Genomic DNA, 18912 nt, shown 5'->3' on the forward strand with positions numbered 1-18912 from the left:
GAGGACGAGGCGTGGAGGGGGCTGGGAGCCCGGGCTTGAGGCCGCACGGAAGGGCGGGGCCTCGGGCCCGAGGCGGGGTCTTAAGGAGGGAGGGAGGGGCGGCGGCGGCGGCGGCGGTGGCGTCATCGTCATGGCGGACGCGGCTTTGGACGCCGTGCGAAGAGAGTTACGGGAGTTCCCGGCTGCGGCAAGGGGTGAGTGGGGTGGCTCCTCGACCGCAGAGCAATCACAAGATGCGGGAGGGGCCTTGGGCTTGCCGAGAACCGGGTCCCGGATCCGGGTGCGCCCTGGTTCTTCCTGGGCCACTGGCACCAGGGTGCACCCTGTTTCTTTTCCTCAAGGGGCGCGGAACCTCGTGCACGTGACTGGTGGCCGGCCCCTCTGTGCTCGCGCGTGTGTCTCAGCCCCGTTCCCCAGCCCCCTCGGTGGGCCCTCAGCTCCCCTCCTTCCGTGTTCCCGCACTTTCGTGGCTTCTTGGGGGGACTCTTCACATTATTCCCAAGACCCGGCCCAGTCTTTACTCTGGTGGCGTTCTGTGTTTCCCACCGTCAGCTGGCACCGAATACTCGGGGCATTCTGTTGTTGCCCTTCCCACCCTTCCCTGTTGTGAAATCTTTAAGGTTTCTCCCTCTCTGAACCCCTGCTGGATCGCTTCCTTCAGGAAAAGACTCCTCCAAGCTGCGAGCATTGCAGAGCTTTGGGAGAACTGGAGGCAGCTATACTGGAGATCCCTGGCTCTTCCCCTGCTTGGTTTTTTACTTTTCTCTCTCATTCTCTTCCTTTTCTCTTTCTATTTTTAAGCAATATCTTATCACTGAATAGTGACATGGGCACATGGTTTTAAAAACAGCAGACTTACAATGTAAAGTAAGCTTCCCTCCCATTCCAGGCTCCAGTATGCATCCTTCCAGAAATACTCTGTTAATATCTACACACAAACCTATGACTGTATATCTCCCTTTTTATACAAATGGTAGCTTGTTAGGCACACTCTTCTGTACTCTGTATCTTTTTTTTTTTTTTAATTATGTCTTTGTCTTTTGACAGTTTTTTAAAATTATTTATTTATTTATTCATTTATTTATTTTTGGCTGTGTTTCTGTGCGAGGGCTTTCTCTAGTTGTGGTGAGCGGGGGCCACTCTTCATTGCGGTGCGCGGGCCTCTCACTATCGTGGCCTCTCTTGTTGCGGAGCACAGGCTCCAGACGCGCAGGCTCAGTAGTTGTGGCTCACGGGCCTAGTTGCTCCGCGGCATGTGGGATCTTCCCAGACCAGGGCTCGAACCCGTGTCCCCTGCATTGGCAGGCGGATTCTCAACCACTGCGCCACCAGTGAAACCCTGTACTGTGTATCTTGAAAATCGTTCCATATCACTCTACTTCAGTCTTTTTCAGTCTTTTCCATCCCTCCTGTGTACTAATGCTGTAATTTACTTAATCAGCCCACTATTGGTAGGCATTTAGGCCATTTCCAATCTATTGTTTTCAATACTGCAACCAATACTTTGAGTGTTTGTTTAACCAATACTTAGTAAGCTCTTCAGTGTGCCAGGCTCCATTCAGTATGTTTAGGATACATCAGCGAACAAAACAAATCTCTACCCTCGTAGAGCTTACATTCTAAGTGAGGAGACAACCATAGGCACACTAAATGAGTAAATTATATAGTAGGAAAAAATGGGTTAGAAGATAAGTGCTTTGGGGTAAAAAAGTAAAGCAGAATGAGGAGGCTCGGGATGTGGCGTGGAGGGCAGGTTACAAGTTGAAATGAGAAGGTCAGGGTAGGCCTCTTTGATAAGGCGACATTTGAGCACTGCCTTGAAGAAGGAGGGGAGCGGGGGAGCCGGGCAGACCTCTGAGAGACAAGAGCATTTGAGGAGAGGGCACGCGGGTCAGATGCCCTATGGTGGGAGTGTGCCAGGTGTGTTCAGGGATCAGTGAGGAGGCTGGTGTGCCTGGAGCAGAGTCTTTGTGCACATGTGTGTTTTTGTTGGTTAAATTCCTAGCAGAAGAATTGTTGGACCAGAGGAATTGTTTGGATCCTTTTTGAAATTCTCACTTGGAAGCCCCAGGCGGGAATAGTGGCCATTCTCTAAAGGAAATCTATTAAAACGGTGAAAAAGTAAAACTGAAATAAAGGAAAGCTATTAAACGGTGAAAAAGTAAAACTGAAATAATTACAGAAAGTACAAAGGGTTAAAAAAAAAAAAAAAAAAAGCAGTGTCCACTTATTTTAAGACTCCTAGTAAGAATAACAGGGAGATTTATTGAGCCCCACCAGGTGACTGCTTAGATGGGCTGGCATGACTGGGAAGGCCCTTTGCCAGATTCCTCGCCCTTGCTCCCTTATCTACCTGGCACGTTCCATCTTGCCTCTCGAGTCAGTGAAGGAAGCATACTTCCTTTTCAGTTTTCCGGGGCCCACCAGGGTCTTCCCACTCAGTTTCAATTTTTGATCTAAAGACATTTCACTTTCCAGCTGATTGCAAGGCCCAGATGACTGGTGTGGAGACGCGGTCATGAGAGAGAGCGTGACCTCGGAGGTGAAAATGAGTGCAGTGGCTGTTGGGATAGGATGTAGTAACCACCCACTGGGGACCAAGACATTCAGGCTAGACCGCAAGGATGAAAATAACACAGCAAAGCCTATGCCCTGTATAAAAGCCAGGAGGAAGGCATTCCAGTGTGAGTGAGCAGCAGGAACAACGTTTGGCACCACCTGAGTAGAGTGTGTGCTGATGGGCAGGCACCAGACAGGAGGAAACCGGACTGGAAAAGTAGGTTGGGCCTCATCACGGAGTGTCTTGAATGTGTGTGCCAAGGCTGACTGTATTTTGTAAGGAGCAGTGGTGAGCCGTCAAAGGACTTTTTACTAGAGGTGTGACAAGATGAGATTGTATTTTAGGAAGATGACTGGGGCCAGGGTGGGGGATGCTTTGAGAAGGAGTGGAATTAAGCCAAGGAAACCAGTTAGTTCACTGCAGCAATCATCCAGCGAGGAGATTTTGGAGACTTATATTCAACCATTAAGCAAATATTTACTGAGCACCTACTGTGTGCTAGGTCCTGGGGGGTACATCAGTGAATAAGACAAGCATCCCTGCCCTCATGGAGCATACATTCTAGCAAGAGAGATCGATAAACAAGTGGAATAAGTAAAATATATAGTGTGTTAGATAGTGAGAAATGATAGAAATAAGAAGGGAAGGGGTATAAAGATTGTTGGGGGCAGGTTATAATTTTAAAAAGGGTGGCCAGAGAGGGAAGCCTCATCAAAGTGACATTTGAGGACCCGAATGAGCTAACTTTGAATGTGGTTACCAGCAGAGGAAAGGGGTATGTGTGGCTTGAGAGACATAGGCGGTAGAATCAACAGGACTTAGAGGTAATCAGTAGGATACCAGGAATGAGGGAGAAGAAAGAGTCAAAAAGAAGAGACTTTGGGGGCTTCCCTGGTGGCGCAGTGGTTAAGAATCCACCTGCCAATGCAGGGGACACGGGTTCGAGCCCTGGTCCGGGAAGATCCCACATGCCTCAGAGCTGCTAAGCCCGTGCGCCACAGCTACTGAGCCTGCGCTCTAGAGCCCGCAAGCCACAATTACTGAGCCCGCAAGCCACAACTACTGAGCCCGCAAGCCACAACTACTGAAGCCCGCGCGCCTAGAGCGCGTGTCCTGCAACAAGAGAAGCCACCGCGATGAGAAGCCTGGGCACCACAGCAAAGAGTAGCTCCCACTCGCTGCAACTAGAGAAAGCCCGCGTGCAGCAACGAAGACCCAACGCAGCCAAAAAATAAATGAATAAATAAATAAAAAAGAAGAGATTTTTGTTAAGGGTGGCACAGGGCCACTATTGACCTCTGCACAGGTGGCGCACCACGCAATCTGCCCAAATGCACGTGGCAGCCCTGGGTGTCTGAGGATGGTGATGCTGTTCGGTAAGACCAAAAGACAGTTCAGCCCTTACTTTTCTCCTGATGGTTTTGTGTGGCAGCCTGTCTCTCCAGTTAGGTTGTAAGCTTCTTGAGATGATGCTCGGATCATCCCTTAATACCTCCACGATGGCCCAGCCAAGTCCTCAGCACATTTTAGGTGCTCTCCAGAACCTTGGCCACCCATACAAGCGTTGGCCTTGGGGCCTCAGCTCTACTCATTCTGGAGCTCCCGACACTGCCTCCATGGCTGCCTTTCCTAATGGATGCCAGGAGGTTGGCCACTCCGGAGTAGGAAAGCCAGGGGTTCACTGTGCAGGGCTGGACGTGGCCCCCTGGAGGGTATGGATTGTGTGCTGAGCAGCAGCCCGTGGCCCTGTGGACTTTAGGGCCCATCCTGGTGTGTTTATGGGTGTTTCACACTTTCTCCTTTAAATTTCCCTCCTCATTCTTCTGTTCCTGGTTGTCCAGGGTCCCTTGGTCACCTATAGGCATTGCCTGGTGACACAGTGAACTGCCCAGAGAGGGCATCTCTTATGCAGGCAGCAACTGGGTACTGTTGGCCTCAACCCCCTTCCCCCGCCTCTTTCTCTCAGAGCTCAGCGTGCCTCTTGCTGTGCCCTACCTGGACAAGCCCCCCGGTCCACTCCACTTCTACCGCGACTGGGTCTGCCCCAACAGGCCCTGCATCATCCGAAATGCCCTGCAGCACTGGCCGGCCCTCCAGAAGTGGTCCCTCCCCTACCTCAGGTGGGGGCTGCCCTGGGCGGAGTGTGGGCGGTGCTTTGGGGCATCTGGGCTTGGACTGAACGTCCATTCCTCTAGAGCCACAGCGGGCTCCGCGGAGGTGAGTGTGGCGGTGACCCCAGATGGTTATGCGGATGCCGTGCGAGGGGACCGCTTTGTGATGCCTGCCGAGCGCCGCCTGCCCCTGAGCTGTGTGCTGGACATGCTGGAGGGCCGAGCCCAACACCCCGGGGTCCTCTACGTGCAGAAGCAGTGCTCCAACCTGCTCACCGAGCTGCCCCAGCTGTTGCCTGATCTGGAGCCCCACGTGCCCTGGGCCTCTGAGGCGCTGGGTGAGTGGAGGTGGGGCCCCGGCAGGGAAGAAGTGGGAAGGTGGGAGCCAGCCCCGCTTGCCGCTTCTCTCCCCTTGCTGGTGACGGCCCACACTCTTGGCTCCACGGGGTCAGCTCCCTCGGCCTTGACTTCATTTCGATGAACTACTGAAGATGGCTGCCCTTCCTTCTGCTCCAGGGGACAGAGGCCCCTCGCCATGCTCACCCACCTCTGCCCCTTCTCCCTGCCGTTTCCCTGGGGCCCCTCTGCTCCCCGCCCAGGTTCTGGCCCAACATCACTGTGGTGGTAGTTCCCAGCCTGGCCTCTCCTAACTCGCCCTCTTTCCTCTGACCCACAGGAAAGATGCCTGATGCTGTGAACTTCTGGCTGGGGGAGGCAGCTGCAGTGACATCTTGTAGGTGTCGGGAATACAAAGCTGGGGAGGAGGTTGTGGGGAGGGAAGGCGAGGCGGAGAGTAGAAGGCTGGCCTGAAGGGAAGTCGGACTGATTGATCTCTAAGATTTCTCCTGGGATTCTGGGGCTCAGGCATAACAGAGGGCCTTCCCCAGCAGCTCAGGTGGGTGAAGGTGCCCGCGGCATTGGACGCGGGGGACGCTGTTTCTTGTAGGTCCCTAGAAAGCAGTGAAGGCCAGCTAAGTCAGGGGGGGTAGACTCAGAAGAACCCTGTTTGTGCAAATTCCCCTCTTGGCGAGTGTCAAGTCCCTGGCAGGCAGAGATCTGAGATGCCCGAATGCCTGCCGGACTCCTTTCCTTGGCATCCCCCTGAGCCTCCTCTGACTTTGCGTGCTCTTCTGTCACACCGTAAGCTGTCTTGGGGTGCAGGGCCCCAAGTGCGAGTGTCTGCCCCCTCCTGTGCCCTGCCCCTCCTAACCCTGCCCACTGGGCCCTCTGTGTCGGCAGTGCATAAGGATCACTATGAGAACCTCTACTGTGTGGTCTCGGGAGAGAAACACTTCCTGCTGCATCCACCCAGCGACCGGCCCTTCATCCCCTATGGTAGGGGATGCAGCCTGGAGGGGCCGGGGAGCAGGTGGCCCAAAGTAGAGGGAGGGCAGTGGGTAGCCCTGGGCGGGCTGGGCCCCAGGCCTGAAGTGTGGACACGGCATCTCCACTGCACTAGGACTCCTGGCCCTCTTGCCCCTGCACCCAGGGAACAAGTGGGAGTGGTGGGCAAGCTCCAGGCCCTTTGAGGGTGCCCACAACTTTCTCCCTTTGGCTTCAGAGCTGTACACACCGGCAACCTACCAGCTAACCGAAGAGGGCTCATTCAAGATGGTGGATGAAGAGGCCATGGAGAAGGTGTCTGCCTTGTTCCTGGGCCCTGGGAGGGGGGAGGCAAGGAACCTGGGCTCTGAGGAACAGGCACAAAAGAGATGGGGAGGTGGTGCTTTGCTCTGAAGAATCCCTACGTCTGGGCCTCCCAGTGCCGAGCAGGGCAGGGCCCATGGTGTTTACCCCCAGGGACAGAGCTGGAGGGCCTGAGGGCTTTGGGCCTACTCCCTGGAATCTGTTGTGTTCCCAGGTGCCTTGGATCCCACTGGACCCCTTGGCTCCAGATCTGGCCCAGTACCCCAGTTACAGTCAGGCCCAGGCCCTTCACTGCACAGTGCAGACTGGCGAGATGCTCTACCTGCCCGCCCTGTGGTTCCACCACGTCCAGCAGTCCCATGGCTGCATGGCCGGTGAGGGGCTGCCCAGCTCACCGGGGGGCGGGGGGGGGAAGCTTAGGTTAGAAGGGGGACCCTCGTGCTCCGGTCTCCATTCTCTCCACAGTGAATTTCTGGTACGACATGGAGTATGACCTCAAGTACAGTTACTTCCAGCTGCTCGACTCCCTCACTAAGGCTTCAGGCCTCAACTGACCGAGCCCTGGTGAACATCACCAAGGACAACTCATGGAAAAGGCCGTGCCCCTCCTGAGCCAGTCACCTCGAGAGGCAACCTGGAGTCAGAGGTGCTGGCTGCTGGCCCAGCTGGGCTTAGGGTCAGCTTCAGAGGATCGGGAGGACCAGGAGGTGCCAGGCAGGTCTGGGTGTGGGCTCCCAGGAAGCTGGCGCACAGGTGAGGCAGCAGCCTGTTCTGGAAGAGGAGTGGGGTTCAGGTGCGGCACCGCCTCTCACCGGCGCCGTGACCTTGGGCGAGTTACTGCCTCACAGCATCAGTGTGCTGTCTGTAAAACAGAGATAACGATGGTTCCTACCTCATGGCATGTTGGGGACGGTATCTGTAAGGATGGCACCGGCCTGGAACGGAGGAAGTGTTCAATAAAAGGCGGCTATGATTCACGTGTGCTAAGGCTCCCTCGCGGTTGCCTTCCGTGGTTTGGTGAGGGCTGGAAGGTTCAGGTGAACATTTCAGGGTGACCCTGATTGGGGGTGAGGGCTGGGTCCAGGCCGGGGCCTGAGGAGCTCTCTGCGGCCGAGACCTCTCTGTCCCCGGCCGCCGTCACAGCCTCTCTGGGGCAAGCATGCCGACCTCAGCCTTGCTGTCACTCTGTGGCACAGAACTCGTTGACTCAGGGCCTGTAAAGCTCTCGTTAGCTTCGCTCTGGCCTTGTTTGCTCTCCTCCTCCAGCTCCACGGCAGCTGGTGCGGTCTTGTTCCCTAAAGGTCGCCCTTGTTTCCCTCACAGCAGGCACAGATAGGAGGGGACAGAAACCCCTGTCCCTCCTGAGGCTGTCGCCCTGAGGAAGGAGCGGGTCTCTACACTCGCTGTCCCCATCCCGCCCCCTTGCCCCAACCTGGCCCTGGGGACGGAAGAGCCCCCTTCCCCGGCCGCCACCCAGCACCCAGCTCCAAGGTGGAGGCAGCCCGGCACGCGGCTTTGAAGGGCTGTTTCACAGAACAAGCCACAGCCCTGCCGGCTCACGCTGGGGCCCGAGGTGCTCCCCTCAGGTTGGCCAAGCGCTTCAGTGAAGACGGGGCGGTTCTGTCACGTTGGCACCAGGAGGCTGTGGAAGGCCCTGGGGTGGGGGAATGCGGCTCGTGGGTTTGCTGCCGCTCTGGGGCCCGCTCCCTGCCTTCCAGACCTCAGCAGCCCCTTCAGCCGCGCCCCCAGCCAGACCCCTGCGGCCTCTTGCTCAGCCGCTGACGGCGAGCTCTCCTGGGGGTCCCTCCTTGAGGTCCAGGCAGGGAGAGCAGGGCTGTGGGGCCCAGAGGGCGGTGGCTGGAGAGGATGGGTCTCTGGGGGTGCTGAGCCCCCATCGCGAGGGTGTCAGTGGCTCTGTGTGGGCTTAAGGTGTCTCATCTCCTGGACGGGCGGCTGGTCCGGGAGTGGGCGTGGGGCTTGGGTGGAGCGGAAGCAGTGGGCAGGAACCAGGGAGGAGCTCGGGGCCTGCTGGGACATCCCTGGCGCTGGGTGAGAAAGCTGACAGTCCTTAGTCCTGCAGGTGCTGCCGTCATTCCTTCCTCCCGAGGACACTCTGCCTCATGGCTCTGGTAAGACCTGCTAGGGCACTGGTCCCTGCGCGGCCTGGTTAATGCTGTTTCTCGAGGGGGCTATGGGCTTCTCCAGGTGTTTGCCGGCCTTGGACAGGGCCAGGGAGCAGAGGCCAGGGAAGAGGCAGGGTCTTGGGAAGGAGGATCATTCTGTGTTTTTCCTGCCCTAGAAATGGGCTCCAGGCGGAGCTCCCTGGCACCGTGGATTTGGGCCCTGAGAACTCAGGCTCCCAGCTGCCGTCCTGGGGCCCCAGAGGAAATGGCCGCTCTGGTGTTCTTTCTGACTCAGTTGCTTGGGTCATGGGGGCCCCAGGGCTGACGGTGCTGGATGAGCTTTTCCAGCTCTGCCCCTGGACTCCGTTCCATCAGGGCCCTTCTGAAGCAGGGCTGATGGCCAAAAGGAAGACTCGATTAGCACAGGGTCTACATCCCCATACCCAGGGTCGTGGGTTTGGATGGGGCCACCTGGGGACCATCTTTAGCCTGACCTTGTAGGACCTGGAAGACTGGACAACCTATGGGTGGTCTGAGCTGATAATTGCTGTCCCTAGCCTAGTGGAGAGCCCATTTCCAGAATTGTCTTTTGGCCAGGGATGCAGAGTATGGGAAGCAGCTCAACCAGGGGGACCAAGGACAACCGGGGCCCTGACATACCTCTTCCCTTCCCTCTGTAGCCTTATATCCACACCCCGCTTTGCTGCCCTGGGGGCCCCCCGCCACCCAAGACCAGCCTCAAGGCTGCTTAGTAAAGGGGAGCCAGGGTTGTGGGGTGGAAAGAGTAAGGATACTGTACCAGGAACTGGAAGCAGGTAAGTGTGGGAGTTGAGAGCAGAAGTCGAGCTAGCCTGCTCCAGTCCTGGCCCTGGGTCTCGGGCAAGCAACTACTTAGCCTTTCTGTGCCTCTGTTTCCTTGTGGGGTTGGTTATAATAAGTAGTCCTCGTGCATAGGGTGGTTGTATGATTAAATCGAGTTAATCTACACGAAGCCCTTGGACCAGAGCTGGTGCAAAGTGTTGTGTAAGTGTAGGCAGGCCTCATCAGGAGATACCGTAGCCGCCTGTTGGCCCAGGACTCTGGTGGGTGGAGGACAGGCCTGTGGCTGGGCAGGGCTGGTCCTTCTGGTTCAGGATTAGGCCTCAAGGTGTCACCCCAGCCTCCCCTTTGGGCCCATCAGCCTGTAGTAAGCCTGTTTCTCTCTCTCTCCTCTGCAGGCAAAGGTGCCTGGGACCTGCTTGCTCACCATTCATGTCCTGCAGGCCCATGGCCTGCCCTCCAAGGACCTAGGTGAGTGCTGGACCCAGAGAGGGCAGTGGTTCTGCAGCTGGCTTCAGAGTGGGGCAGGACAGTGGGAAGAGACGCGAGTAGGGCTGGGCGTGCGGCGGGTCCCAGAAAGGGTGCTGAGAGGAGGTAGTGGATGGAACGTCGAGGTCAGGCCTGCACCTCCTGCCTCCCGACCCAGCCCCATTCCCTGGGTCTCTAGGTCTCCTGGGGCTGCCTGTGACGGAAGGATGTGGGCTCTGGGCGGCTGGGCTGGGAAGGGCTCTTGGCCAGCACCGGGTGCTCCTTCTTCCTTCCCACAGTGACCCCCTCTGACTGCTACGTGACTCTGTGGCTACCCTCGGCCTCCAGCCAGCAGCTCCAGACGCGCATGGTCAAGAACAGCAGAAACCCCATCTGGAATCAGAGCTTTCACTTCCGAATCCACAGCCAGCTCAAGGTGGGCAGGCATCAGCCTGGTCCTGCTCCCTGACCCACCCCTGTCCCACCCCTTCTTCCTGCAGCCCCCTCACTCTGTTCCCCTTTCAGAACATCGTGCAACTCAAAGTCTTTGACCAGGACCTTCTGACCAAGGATGACCCTCTGTTGTCAGTGCTGTTTGACGTGGGGACTTTGCGGGCTGGGGAGTCCCGGCGTGAGAGCTTCTCGCTGAACCCTCAGGCAAGGCTGTGTGCAGGCAGCGGAGGGCTTCAGCCCTGGGGAGGGGATGCTTTGGAGGGTAGCCAGGTACATGGCTTTCTTCTCCAGTGAGTGGTCCAGGCTTCCCTGGCATCCCAGAGGCCTCTGTCAGCGAGGAGCTCGTCCTGTCCCCGACCCTCTGTCTTGTCCCCTAGGCCAAGGGCAGCTTTCTTGGAGCAGTCCAGGGAAGGTGGCCAGTGGCTCTCCTCACCACTGGGACCGCAGCAGCCCAGGTGTCTGGGTTGGGACCTACACACACACGTACTCCTCACCGTTTCAAACTTGCTTCTTTCTCTCTCCAGGGCAGGGAGCAGCTGGAAGTTGAATTTCGGCTGCAGAATCTGTAAGTCGGGCCATGGGGCAGTTCCCGGGTGGGAGTGATTCCTTCTGGAAAGGACAGAGCCCAGCGCACCCAGAGCTGACACCCTTCCCTGGGAGGCATCAGGGTTGGAGGAGGAAAGCCCAGACCTCCTTGGGGGATGGGAACCTGGGTTCTCGCTAAGGGTCACTGGGGGCTCTTTCCAGGACCGACTGTGCTGAGCGCCTCGTCAGTAATGGCATCCTGGCGGTGAGTCTAGAGCCCCTCCCTCGTGCCCTCTGCGCACCCTTCTCCCCGGGCCTGAAGCTTGGGCCCACCACGGGGGTCGGGTACCGCTGTTGCTGGGGGCGGGGGGCGGGGCCGGCTGGGATTTTAGTTACAGAGGCTACAACCCCAAGCAAATGTTTGGTGACTCAGGGCCAAGGTAAAAAGGTGCTGAGGAGCAGGAACCAGGGTGTTGGGAGGGTGGCGTCTCCAGCAGGGGAGGGGCTCAAGTCTGAGGGGCTCTCTTAATGACCCAGGCCCGGGAGCTCTCCTGCTTGCATGTTCGACTGGAGAAGGCCGGGGGCCAGCAGGGTGAGTCCCCGAACCGCTGGGAGAGCTGCTGTCTCTCAGCCCTTGTCTTCCCCTTTCTAAGGGGACCCTGGAGGGAACCTTGCACTAGCTGCCCCCAGCTCTCAGCCAGGAGCAGGGGTGAGGGGACGAATCCATGCTGGGGCTTTTCCCTTTAGTCCTCAGAGGGGCTGTGGTGGGACCCCATCTCCCAGCCCAGGTCTGAGCCAGACCTCCATCTCAGTGGGGGGGAGTGCCCCGCCCCCCAGGCCCCTTAGGCAAGACAGGGGCCTCTGTGGGCTGAGATCCCATTCCCAGCCTCTCTGCTCTGGTTCCTGTTTCCAGGGTCAGAGGGCAGAGTTCAGCTTGTGGTTCCCGGGTCCTGTGAGGGTCCGCAGGAGGCTTCCGTGGGCGCCGGCTCCTTCCGCTTCCATTGGCCGGCCTGCTGGGAGCAGGAGCTGAGTATTCACCTGCAGGTAGTGGGACGTCCCGGGCGCTGAGGCCTGCAGAGCCCTCCCCCCTCCTTCCCTCGGCACCTCCTGCCAGCCTGTTCCTCTGCTCACCCCGAGCCCCCTCCCCATCAGTCCCTGGCAGCGTCAGGCATCCTGGGAAGTGTGGGGTTGACCTCAGCCTCCTGTCCCCCTTCCAGCTACTTCTCTGTCACTCCCGGGGCAATTGGTGAGGCTTTGCTGGAATGGGAGGGTGGAGATTCTTAGGTCCTCTTCATCCTTCCTGCAGGATGCACCCCAAGAGCAGCTGAAGGTGCCTCTGAGGGCACTGCCCTCTGACCAAGTGGTGAGACTTGTCTTCCCTACATCCCAGGTACTGGTCACCCAGAGGAAGAAAGCCAGATGCACGGGCGGGGCTGGGCCCAGGCCCCAGGCCTTGAAGGGCTGGCCTGCTTCTGTAGCGGCTTCTGTCCTTGGGCCAGGCCCTGGACAAATGCCAGGCCAGGCTCTGGGAGAGGAGTTCTCTGAGCATACCTGTCTTCAGGCCTCCGGCCTGGCCCCTGTGGAGATGGCTGGGGCCCAAGGGCGCATGGGGCTGTCATGGGACGTGGCTTGGGCTGGGTTGAAGGAAACGGGGTGTCCCATCTTTGTGACTGGAGGCTTCATGGTTTTCAGGAGCCCCTGATGAAGGTGGAGCTGAAAAAAGAAGAAGGGTGAGAGGCCGGCTGGGCACTGGGAAAGGTCACGGGGGACAGCAGCGGGCACTCAGCCTGGAGGAACGAGCAGGCACGGGGCGGCCCCTAGCAGGCCCGACCACTGTGAATCCTCTCTGAGATGCTCAGGGGTTTGCTCCCACGGTGGGGCCTGAGGTGCGGGGGCCTTGGCAGATGAAGGCTCTTCCTGTTAACGTTTTACATGCATTCCTGGTTCAGTCAGAGGGGTGTGTGTCTAGCCCAGTGCCTGGCACTTGGGAGGCACTTGATAAATGTTTGGCTGGAAAAGCAGATGGCAGGTGGGACAGTGGTTAGAGGCACAGAGGGGGCAAGGAAACCAAGAGGAGTGCAGTCGCGCCCCTTCGGGGCCTCAGTTAACCCTCAGGAGATGGGAGGAGCCGCCTACACTGGCCCTGCACATGCCTGGGGGGGGCGCTAGCTCCCCACCATGAAGAGGTGGGAGCACCATTCCTGTCCCCTTTAGAGTCATTTTTGGGTGGGTGAGGGAGAGAGGCTGAGAGGAGGAAGTGGATCGATGGCATTGGGTCCTCCCCAGAGCCTCTTCAGTCACCGCTTTCCTGGTCCTGTGAATCCGCTGTGCTGCTTCCCCAAGGGTGTCCCCGCCAGGGTCTGGGTTCACCTTCTTCCCCTCACATCCACACGACACACGTCAGTGAGGACACAGGAGCAGGGGCGAGGGTTGGAGAGAGGAGAGGAGAGGAGAGAAGGGTGGCGGCTGGCTTTCCGGGGCAGGCAGGCCAGCCCAGCTTCTCTTTCTCTGACGAGGCCGGGAGCTGCCTCATGGTGCCTTCCTTCCCACCCAGACCGAGGGAGCTGGCGGTGCGGCTGGACTGCGGGCCCTGTGCTGAGGAGCGGGCCTTCCTGAGCAGGAGGAAGCAGGTGGTGGCCAAGGCCCTGAAGCAGGCCCTGCAGCTGGATGGAGACCTGCAGGAGGATGAGGTCTGGGGACTGGGCTGGATTAGGTGGGCGTCCTCGGGTTCAGTGCTGGATGCTGGGACTGGTTGTGCCCTAACCAGACCAGAACTGGTGCCGAGCCAGCCTTGGACCCTGCTCTGCTTCCCTCTCCCTTGCTGTTGTCAGGAGCTTGATCACATCAAATGCAGAGCAGTGCATGAGGCCTGGGGCATCAGATCAGCCTGGGGCATCTCCTAGGGATTTGACCTCTCCTAGAAAGAGGGAGAGAGGTAGCCATGTGGGAGACTTTTGAGGTGACCCTGGGGCTTCAAGAAAGCAGTCACCAAGACTCCTTAGGGGCTAGAGGTGAGGAGATGAGGCCTGGAACTTGTCCATTTCTCTTGGAGTTCTTAAAACCAGAGAAGCCTGACGCTTGCAAGGCTACTTCCGACTAGACCTTCCTCAGCAGACCTGACTAGAACGGGTCCCAAGAGCCCTGATCAGATCTTGACCAGCCTTAGCTGTGGGTGAGCTGAGTGGGCACTTGGCTTGCTACCTCTTCTTCCTGTGGCTTGGCCTTCCCCTTCCCTAAGGCCTCTCCAAGCCTGGCTATTCTCTCTTCCAGATTCCAGTGGTAGCTGTTATGGCCACTGGTGGTGGGATCCGGGCCATGACTTCCCTGTATGGGCAGCTGGCTGGCCTGAAGGAGCTGGGCCTCTTGGATTGCATCTCCTGCATCACGGGGGCCTCGGGCTCCACCTGGTGAGCTTGAGTGTAGGAGCCTGGGGGTGGCTAGTTGGGTTGTGATAGGAGGGTGTGGTGGTAAGGCTCTCTCAGACTCCACCGGCCTCTCTGACCAAACTGGAAGGGGTGGGAGATTGCACGTGCCAGAGAGAAAGGTGCTCAAGGGGACCCTGGAAGGTGTCTTTTGGGCCATTGTCCTAGCATAGAGAATGAGCCCAAGGCGTGTGATGGGGGTCCTTGAGTGACAATCCCCCGGCTTTGGCTTTTCCCAGGGCTTTGGCCAACCTCTACGAGGACCCAGAGTGGTCTCAGAAGGACCTGGCAGGGCCCATCGAGTCACTGAAGACGCAGGTGACCAAGAGCAAGCTGGGCGTGCTGGCCCCCAGCCAGCTGTGGCGGTACCAGCAGGAGCTGGCTGAGCGTGCGCGCCTGGGCCACCCGCCCTGCTTCACCAACCTGTGGGCCCTCATCAACGAGGCGCTGTTGCATGACGAGGTGTGGGGAGGGGCGCGGCCTGGGGGGCGGAGTGGGGCTGTTGCCGGGGGATGGGGGCAGCCAAAGCCAGGGCAAGGTCCAGAGGTGGGGAGCGGCCCTGGGCCGCAGGGGCTGGGAAAGGCCCCAGGAAGCCCTGGCTTTAGGCTCACACTACCTTCCCTCAGCCTCACGACCACAAACTCTCAGACCAGCGGGAGGCCCTGAGCCGTGGCCAGAACCCTCTGCCCATCTACTGTGCTCTCAACACCAAAGAACGGAACCTGACTACCTTTGAATTTGGGGGTGAGTAGCTCCAGAACCGTGACCTGTGCTCTCACAGTTGTCGAGGTGAGAGGTAGCCAGGCCTGTCTGTGAAGGTGGGTGTTAACTCCCCCCTCTTCTGGGCCAGGTCCCTTGCTTTCCAGAGCCTGTCATCCTATCCGAGTCACTCAGGCTTTGGGATGGGGGCAAGGGCCGTGGGTCCCACGCTCAGGGTGCCAGCAGCAAGGCTGGGCCTCCTGATCACGAGGCTGCCTGACGCGGGGCCCGTGGTGGGTGCCTTGGTGCCCGAGGGGCCTCAGGCTCTGGGCCCCATGGTGAGGCTGTGTGGCTCTTCACAGAGTGGTGTGAGTTCTCCCCCTATGAGGTCGGCTTTCCCAAGTACGGCGCCTTCATCCCCTCTGAGCTCTTTGGCTCCGAGTTCTTCATGGGGCGCCTGACAAAGCGGCTTCCTGAGTCCCGCATCTGCTTCCTGGAAGGTGAGCGGGTCTGGGAGGCGGGAGAAGCTAGGGTTGTGGGGAGAAGGGGCCTGGGCGAGGTGGCGGGCTCGACTGTCCCAGCTCAGTCACTGGGACGTTTCCTGGTCCCGGACGGGCTGTGGGGAATGGTCTGGGTTTGGTGAGGTGGGGGACTCTCTCCCACTCGGATCTCCTCCTCAGGCATCTGGAGCAACCTGTACGCAGCCAGCCTCCAGGACAGCTTGTATTGGTCCTCCGAGCCCAGCCAGTTCTGGGACCGCTGGGCACAGGCTCAGGCCAGCCTGGGTAGGTGCCCGGGCTCTTCCCCGCAGCATGGGAGAGGCAGCCAGTGGGCCTGTATTTGGGGAGTGTGGGGTGGCTCTCTCCTCCTTTGTGAGTCCACAGAGGCTGGAATAAAGGGTCCCCGTTTCCCCCATTCTTGACTGCAGACAAGGAGCAGGTCCCCCTTCTGAATATAGGAGAGCCTCCCACAGCGGCCAGCAGGATAGCTGAGTTCTTCACTGACCTTCTGACACGGCGTCCACTTGCCCAGGCCACCCACAATTTCCTCCGTGGCCTCTCTTTCCACAAGGACTATTTCCAGCATCCTCACTTCTCTGCCTGGAAAGGTATTGCTTTTCTCCCCTGCTCCCAGCTCCCCAAACTCTTCCCATGGCCACCTGAGCCTTGGGTCCCTGGTCCAGACATCTGCACTGTCCAATCCCTTGGCCCCAATTCGTTTGAGTTCAGTTCTCTGGGTGGCTTGGAGCGGGAGCCCCTTTTCCTCTCCTTACGTTGGGGTCAGGGCCCATCTGTGGAGCCTCGGGAGTTGAGGTGCTGCTTTGGCGGGAGAGGGCAGGAGCCGGATGGTAGAACCTCCTTCTGAAGCAGCAAGGAGCTGGCATTAGGCTGGAGGGGCTGGTGCCTTTAGCACCAGTGACAGCTGCTCTCCACCCGATCCCCACCCCCTAACTTTCCAGCCACCAAACTGGATGGCCTCCCCAACCAGCTGACACCTGCAGAGCCCTTCCTTTGCCTGTTGGATGTTGGCTACCTTGTCAACACCAGCTGCCCACCCCTCCTGCGGCCCACGCGGGACGTGGACCTCATCCTGTCGCTGGATTACAACCTCCATGGAGCCTTTCAGGTGGGCAGCGGGCAGGCCTGGGAGGCGGGGGCAACGCCAGGCCTGGCCTCAGCTGGCCTGACATCCTGACTCTGGAGAGAGCTGCTTTGGAGTCTGGTTTCTGGGACAGCTTCCCTTAGGGGCTGTGACAGCGACGCTGTGAATGAAAGGCTGTGGATTCTATGAACTCTCCCCCAGGGGAACTTACTCTGCTCAGGAAGTTGGCGTGGTGGGAAGCTGGCAGTGTTTTAAAATGTGTTTTATTTTGAACGTACCTGCACCCTGTTTGCTCCTGAACCCCTGGGACTCCTTGCTCTGAGTTTCCGTGTTGGTCCCGTGAAGGGTTTTGTCTGTCTCCCAGTTGCAGAACCTGGGCGTTGTTGTTGTTTGTTAGCGGCCCGGCTCCGTTGACACCAAAGGGGCTGCCATAGAAGGGCTGCCAGGTTCAGAACATTTACCCCAGCCTGGCCTGCTGGGTCCACTAGCGTCTGGCTTGGCATCTGGGCACTCAGTCCCACGTCTTAGCAGACCTCCACGTTCAGGCAGCCCAGCGTGGAGGACACTGGGAGCCCATGGACCCATCCCGCTGATGCCTCTTCTGCCCACCCTGCAGCAGCTGCAGCTCCTGGATCGGTTCTGCCAGAAGCAGGGCATCCCGTTCCCGTCCGTCTCACCCAGCCCCGAGGAGCAGCACCAGCCCCGAGAGTGCCACCTCTTCTCAGACCCTGCCCGCCCTGACGCCCCTGCTGTGCTGCACTTCCCGCTGGTAAACGCCTCCTTCCGGGAGCACTCAGCCCCAGGTGAGCCACCGTCCTCTGGAGCCCTCCTCTATCCTCTAGGCCTCCACCCAGGTGACCCCAAACCCGCCCTCCATCCCCAGCGAGGTCTCCTCCCGTGGCCGGCCTGCACTCTCTCCACAGGGGTCCGGCGGACGGCCGAGGCGCAGGAGGCCGGGGAGGTGAACCTGTCTTCATCCGACTCCCCCTACCACTACTTGAAGGTGACCTACAGCCAGGAGGACATGGACAAGCTGCTCCGCCTGACGCACTACAACATCTGCAACAACCAGGAGCAGCTGCTGGAGGCCCTGCGTGAGGCCGTGCGGCGGCGCAAGCAGCGCCGGGCCGAGTGATGGGCAGGAGGATGCCATGCCACGCCCCAGCCCCACGGCCCCTGACTCTTTCAGGCTCCCTTCTTGGCCGCCTTGCTGCTCCGGTTGAGTTGGGGTGGAGACCGTCATCACCAAGTTCAGAGCCTCTGGCGGTTTGGACGGCCCAGTTGTGGTCGCCAGCCCTCTGAGGGGCTCACGAAGGCGCCCAGCACCACCCAGACGTGGCACTGAAGCCACCAGCACCCCTGCCACGGACACCCTGGGGTAGGTTGAGGGTTTTAAACAGGGGCTGGGACCTCGTCTCCATGATGTGGCTGGAGAAGAGTCAGAGGTTCTGTGGCAGCGGGGTAAGTGGGGCAGTCTGGGCCAGATGTGTGTGCGCACACAAAGCCCCGTGACCTGGGTGTCCTTTCCCTTCCTTGCTACCTTGAGTAGCTGTACAGAGTGAAATAAATAGAGCATTTTATGTATTACAGAGGCCCATACAAACGTGAGGCATTATGGAGATTACTGTCATTGCTTCCAAGAAGGGACAGGTCATCCCACCTCTTGGTTACCCATGGCGAGGACTGGTTTAGGAAACAAAACCTCTCCCCAGGCACCTTATAGAGCTGGCAAATCAGCTTGGGCTTCCCCTGAAGAGCAGGCTGTGAGCTCATGGCAGTGTCTACTCCACTCCGGCCCACTTGCTCCAAGCAGAGAGGTGGCCAGTTTAGCCTGGGGGGCGGGTCTTGCTGCTGCAGCCCTGGCCCTACCCAGGTGACTCGCAGGCAGTGACAGCCAGCACTCCTGTCTTCCTCACCCAGGGACTCAGGCAAAGGGCTGCTTCCTGTCCCATGATTAATAGGGGTGGGCCAGACCTGGGATCAGATGAGCCAAAGACAGACCAGTGCTAACGGCGTGACTTCAGCAAGCTGTGACCTTGGTGGGGCCTGTCTCCTAACCATCTATTCCAGAAGAAGTTGGTCCCAGGGGCCTGATAGCTGGGTCTCCTGGTCCCCTTGAGGGTGTCCTCGCTTGTAGCCCTGAGGTTTGGTGCCACCTGCAGGTTCACTTCAGGGCCCAGACCTGTTGGGAGAACAGGGAGGTGGAGTGAATTTAGGGCCTAGCTTCCCCAGAGTCTTTTCCAAGCACTGGTGCCCCCGGCCTCTGCACCTCCTCCTAACATTGATGATGTGGGATGTGGCTACTGGGAGGCAGCTGCGGGAGGGACCGTGATGTGTGGGGGGATGGGAGATGACTGGTTCCCATGAGCCAACTCACTACCTCTGTCTGCCCTGGGCACGTGGCTGGAGACACAGAGCAGAAGAAATGGCTGCTCTGATGACCTTAGAAGCCACCGTGTCCTGGATAAGGCCTGTTGACTCAG

General features: G+C 58.8%; 2 protein-coding genes across 5 annotated transcripts; both read left to right on the forward strand.

The window, feature by feature from the left end:
• Nucleotides 1-120: 120 nt before the first annotated feature.
• JMJD7 (jumonji domain containing 7) lies at nucleotides 121-7295 on the forward strand. The gene is made up of 8 exons (XM_068549874.1): nucleotides 121-194; nucleotides 4527-4680; nucleotides 4756-5009; nucleotides 5348-5404; nucleotides 5911-6006; nucleotides 6233-6309; nucleotides 6533-6692; nucleotides 6784-7295. Exons 1-8 carry the CDS (start codon nucleotides 131-133, stop codon nucleotides 6870-6872), a joined length of 951 nt encoding a protein of 316 aa, XP_068405975.1. The 5' UTR covers nucleotides 121-130; the 3' UTR covers nucleotides 6873-7295.
• Nucleotides 6879-18016, forward strand: PLA2G4B (phospholipase A2 group IVB). Of its 4 annotated transcripts, none has more exons than XM_068549840.1 (20): nucleotides 7054-7071; nucleotides 8399-8447; nucleotides 9659-9731; nucleotides 10028-10164; nucleotides 10254-10385; nucleotides 10706-10746; nucleotides 10929-10971; nucleotides 11244-11298; nucleotides 11620-11750; nucleotides 12013-12096; nucleotides 12399-12436; nucleotides 13261-13396; nucleotides 13977-14113; nucleotides 14368-14590; nucleotides 14755-14872; nucleotides 15190-15327; nucleotides 15508-15612; nucleotides 15756-15935; nucleotides 16287-16453; nucleotides 17046-18016. In XM_068549840.1, exons 2-20 carry the CDS (start codon nucleotides 8439-8441, stop codon nucleotides 17562-17564), a joined length of 2466 nt encoding a protein of 821 aa, XP_068405941.1. In that variant the 5' UTR covers nucleotides 7054-7071; nucleotides 8399-8438; the 3' UTR covers nucleotides 17565-18016. The 4 variants fall into 4 exon arrangements, with proteins under 4 accessions (XP_068405960.1, XP_068405950.1, XP_068405941.1 ...); XM_068549846.1 differs by lacking the exon at nucleotides 7054-7071 and having other exon boundaries at nucleotides 7394-8447; nucleotides 17046-17232; nucleotides 17353-18016; XM_068549859.1 differs by lacking the exons at nucleotides 7054-7071; nucleotides 8399-8447 and adding an exon at nucleotides 6879-6964.
• Nucleotides 18017-18912: the final 896 nt, after the last annotated feature.

This window comes from Eschrichtius robustus, chromosome 1 (genome assembly GCF_028021215.1).
Source record: "Eschrichtius robustus isolate mEscRob2 chromosome 1, mEscRob2.pri, whole genome shotgun sequence".
NCBI classification, from domain to species: Eukaryota; Metazoa; Chordata; class Mammalia; order Artiodactyla; family Eschrichtiidae; genus Eschrichtius; species Eschrichtius robustus.

Coding starts and splice junctions, on each gene's coding strand:
- JMJD7 (XM_068549874.1), top strand. CDS start 131: ATGGCGGACGCGGCTTTGGACGCCGTGCGAAGAGAGTTACGGGAGTTC. Junction 4,681..4,755: donor TGGTCCCTCCCCTACCTCAG/GTGGGGGCTGCC, acceptor CCATTCCTCTAG/AGCCACAGCGGGCTCCGCGG. Junction 6,007..6,232: donor CCGGCCCTTCATCCCCTATG/GTAGGGGATGCA, acceptor CTTTGGCTTCAG/AGCTGTACACACCGGCAACC.
- PLA2G4B (XM_068549840.1), top strand. Junction 10,386..10,705: donor GCTTCTCGCTGAACCCTCAG/GCAAGGCTGTGT, acceptor TTCTCTCTCCAG/GGCAGGGAGCAGCTGGAAGT. Junction 14,591..14,754: donor AGGCGCTGTTGCATGACGAG/GTGTGGGGAGGG, acceptor ACCTTCCCTCAG/CCTCACGACCACAAACTCTC.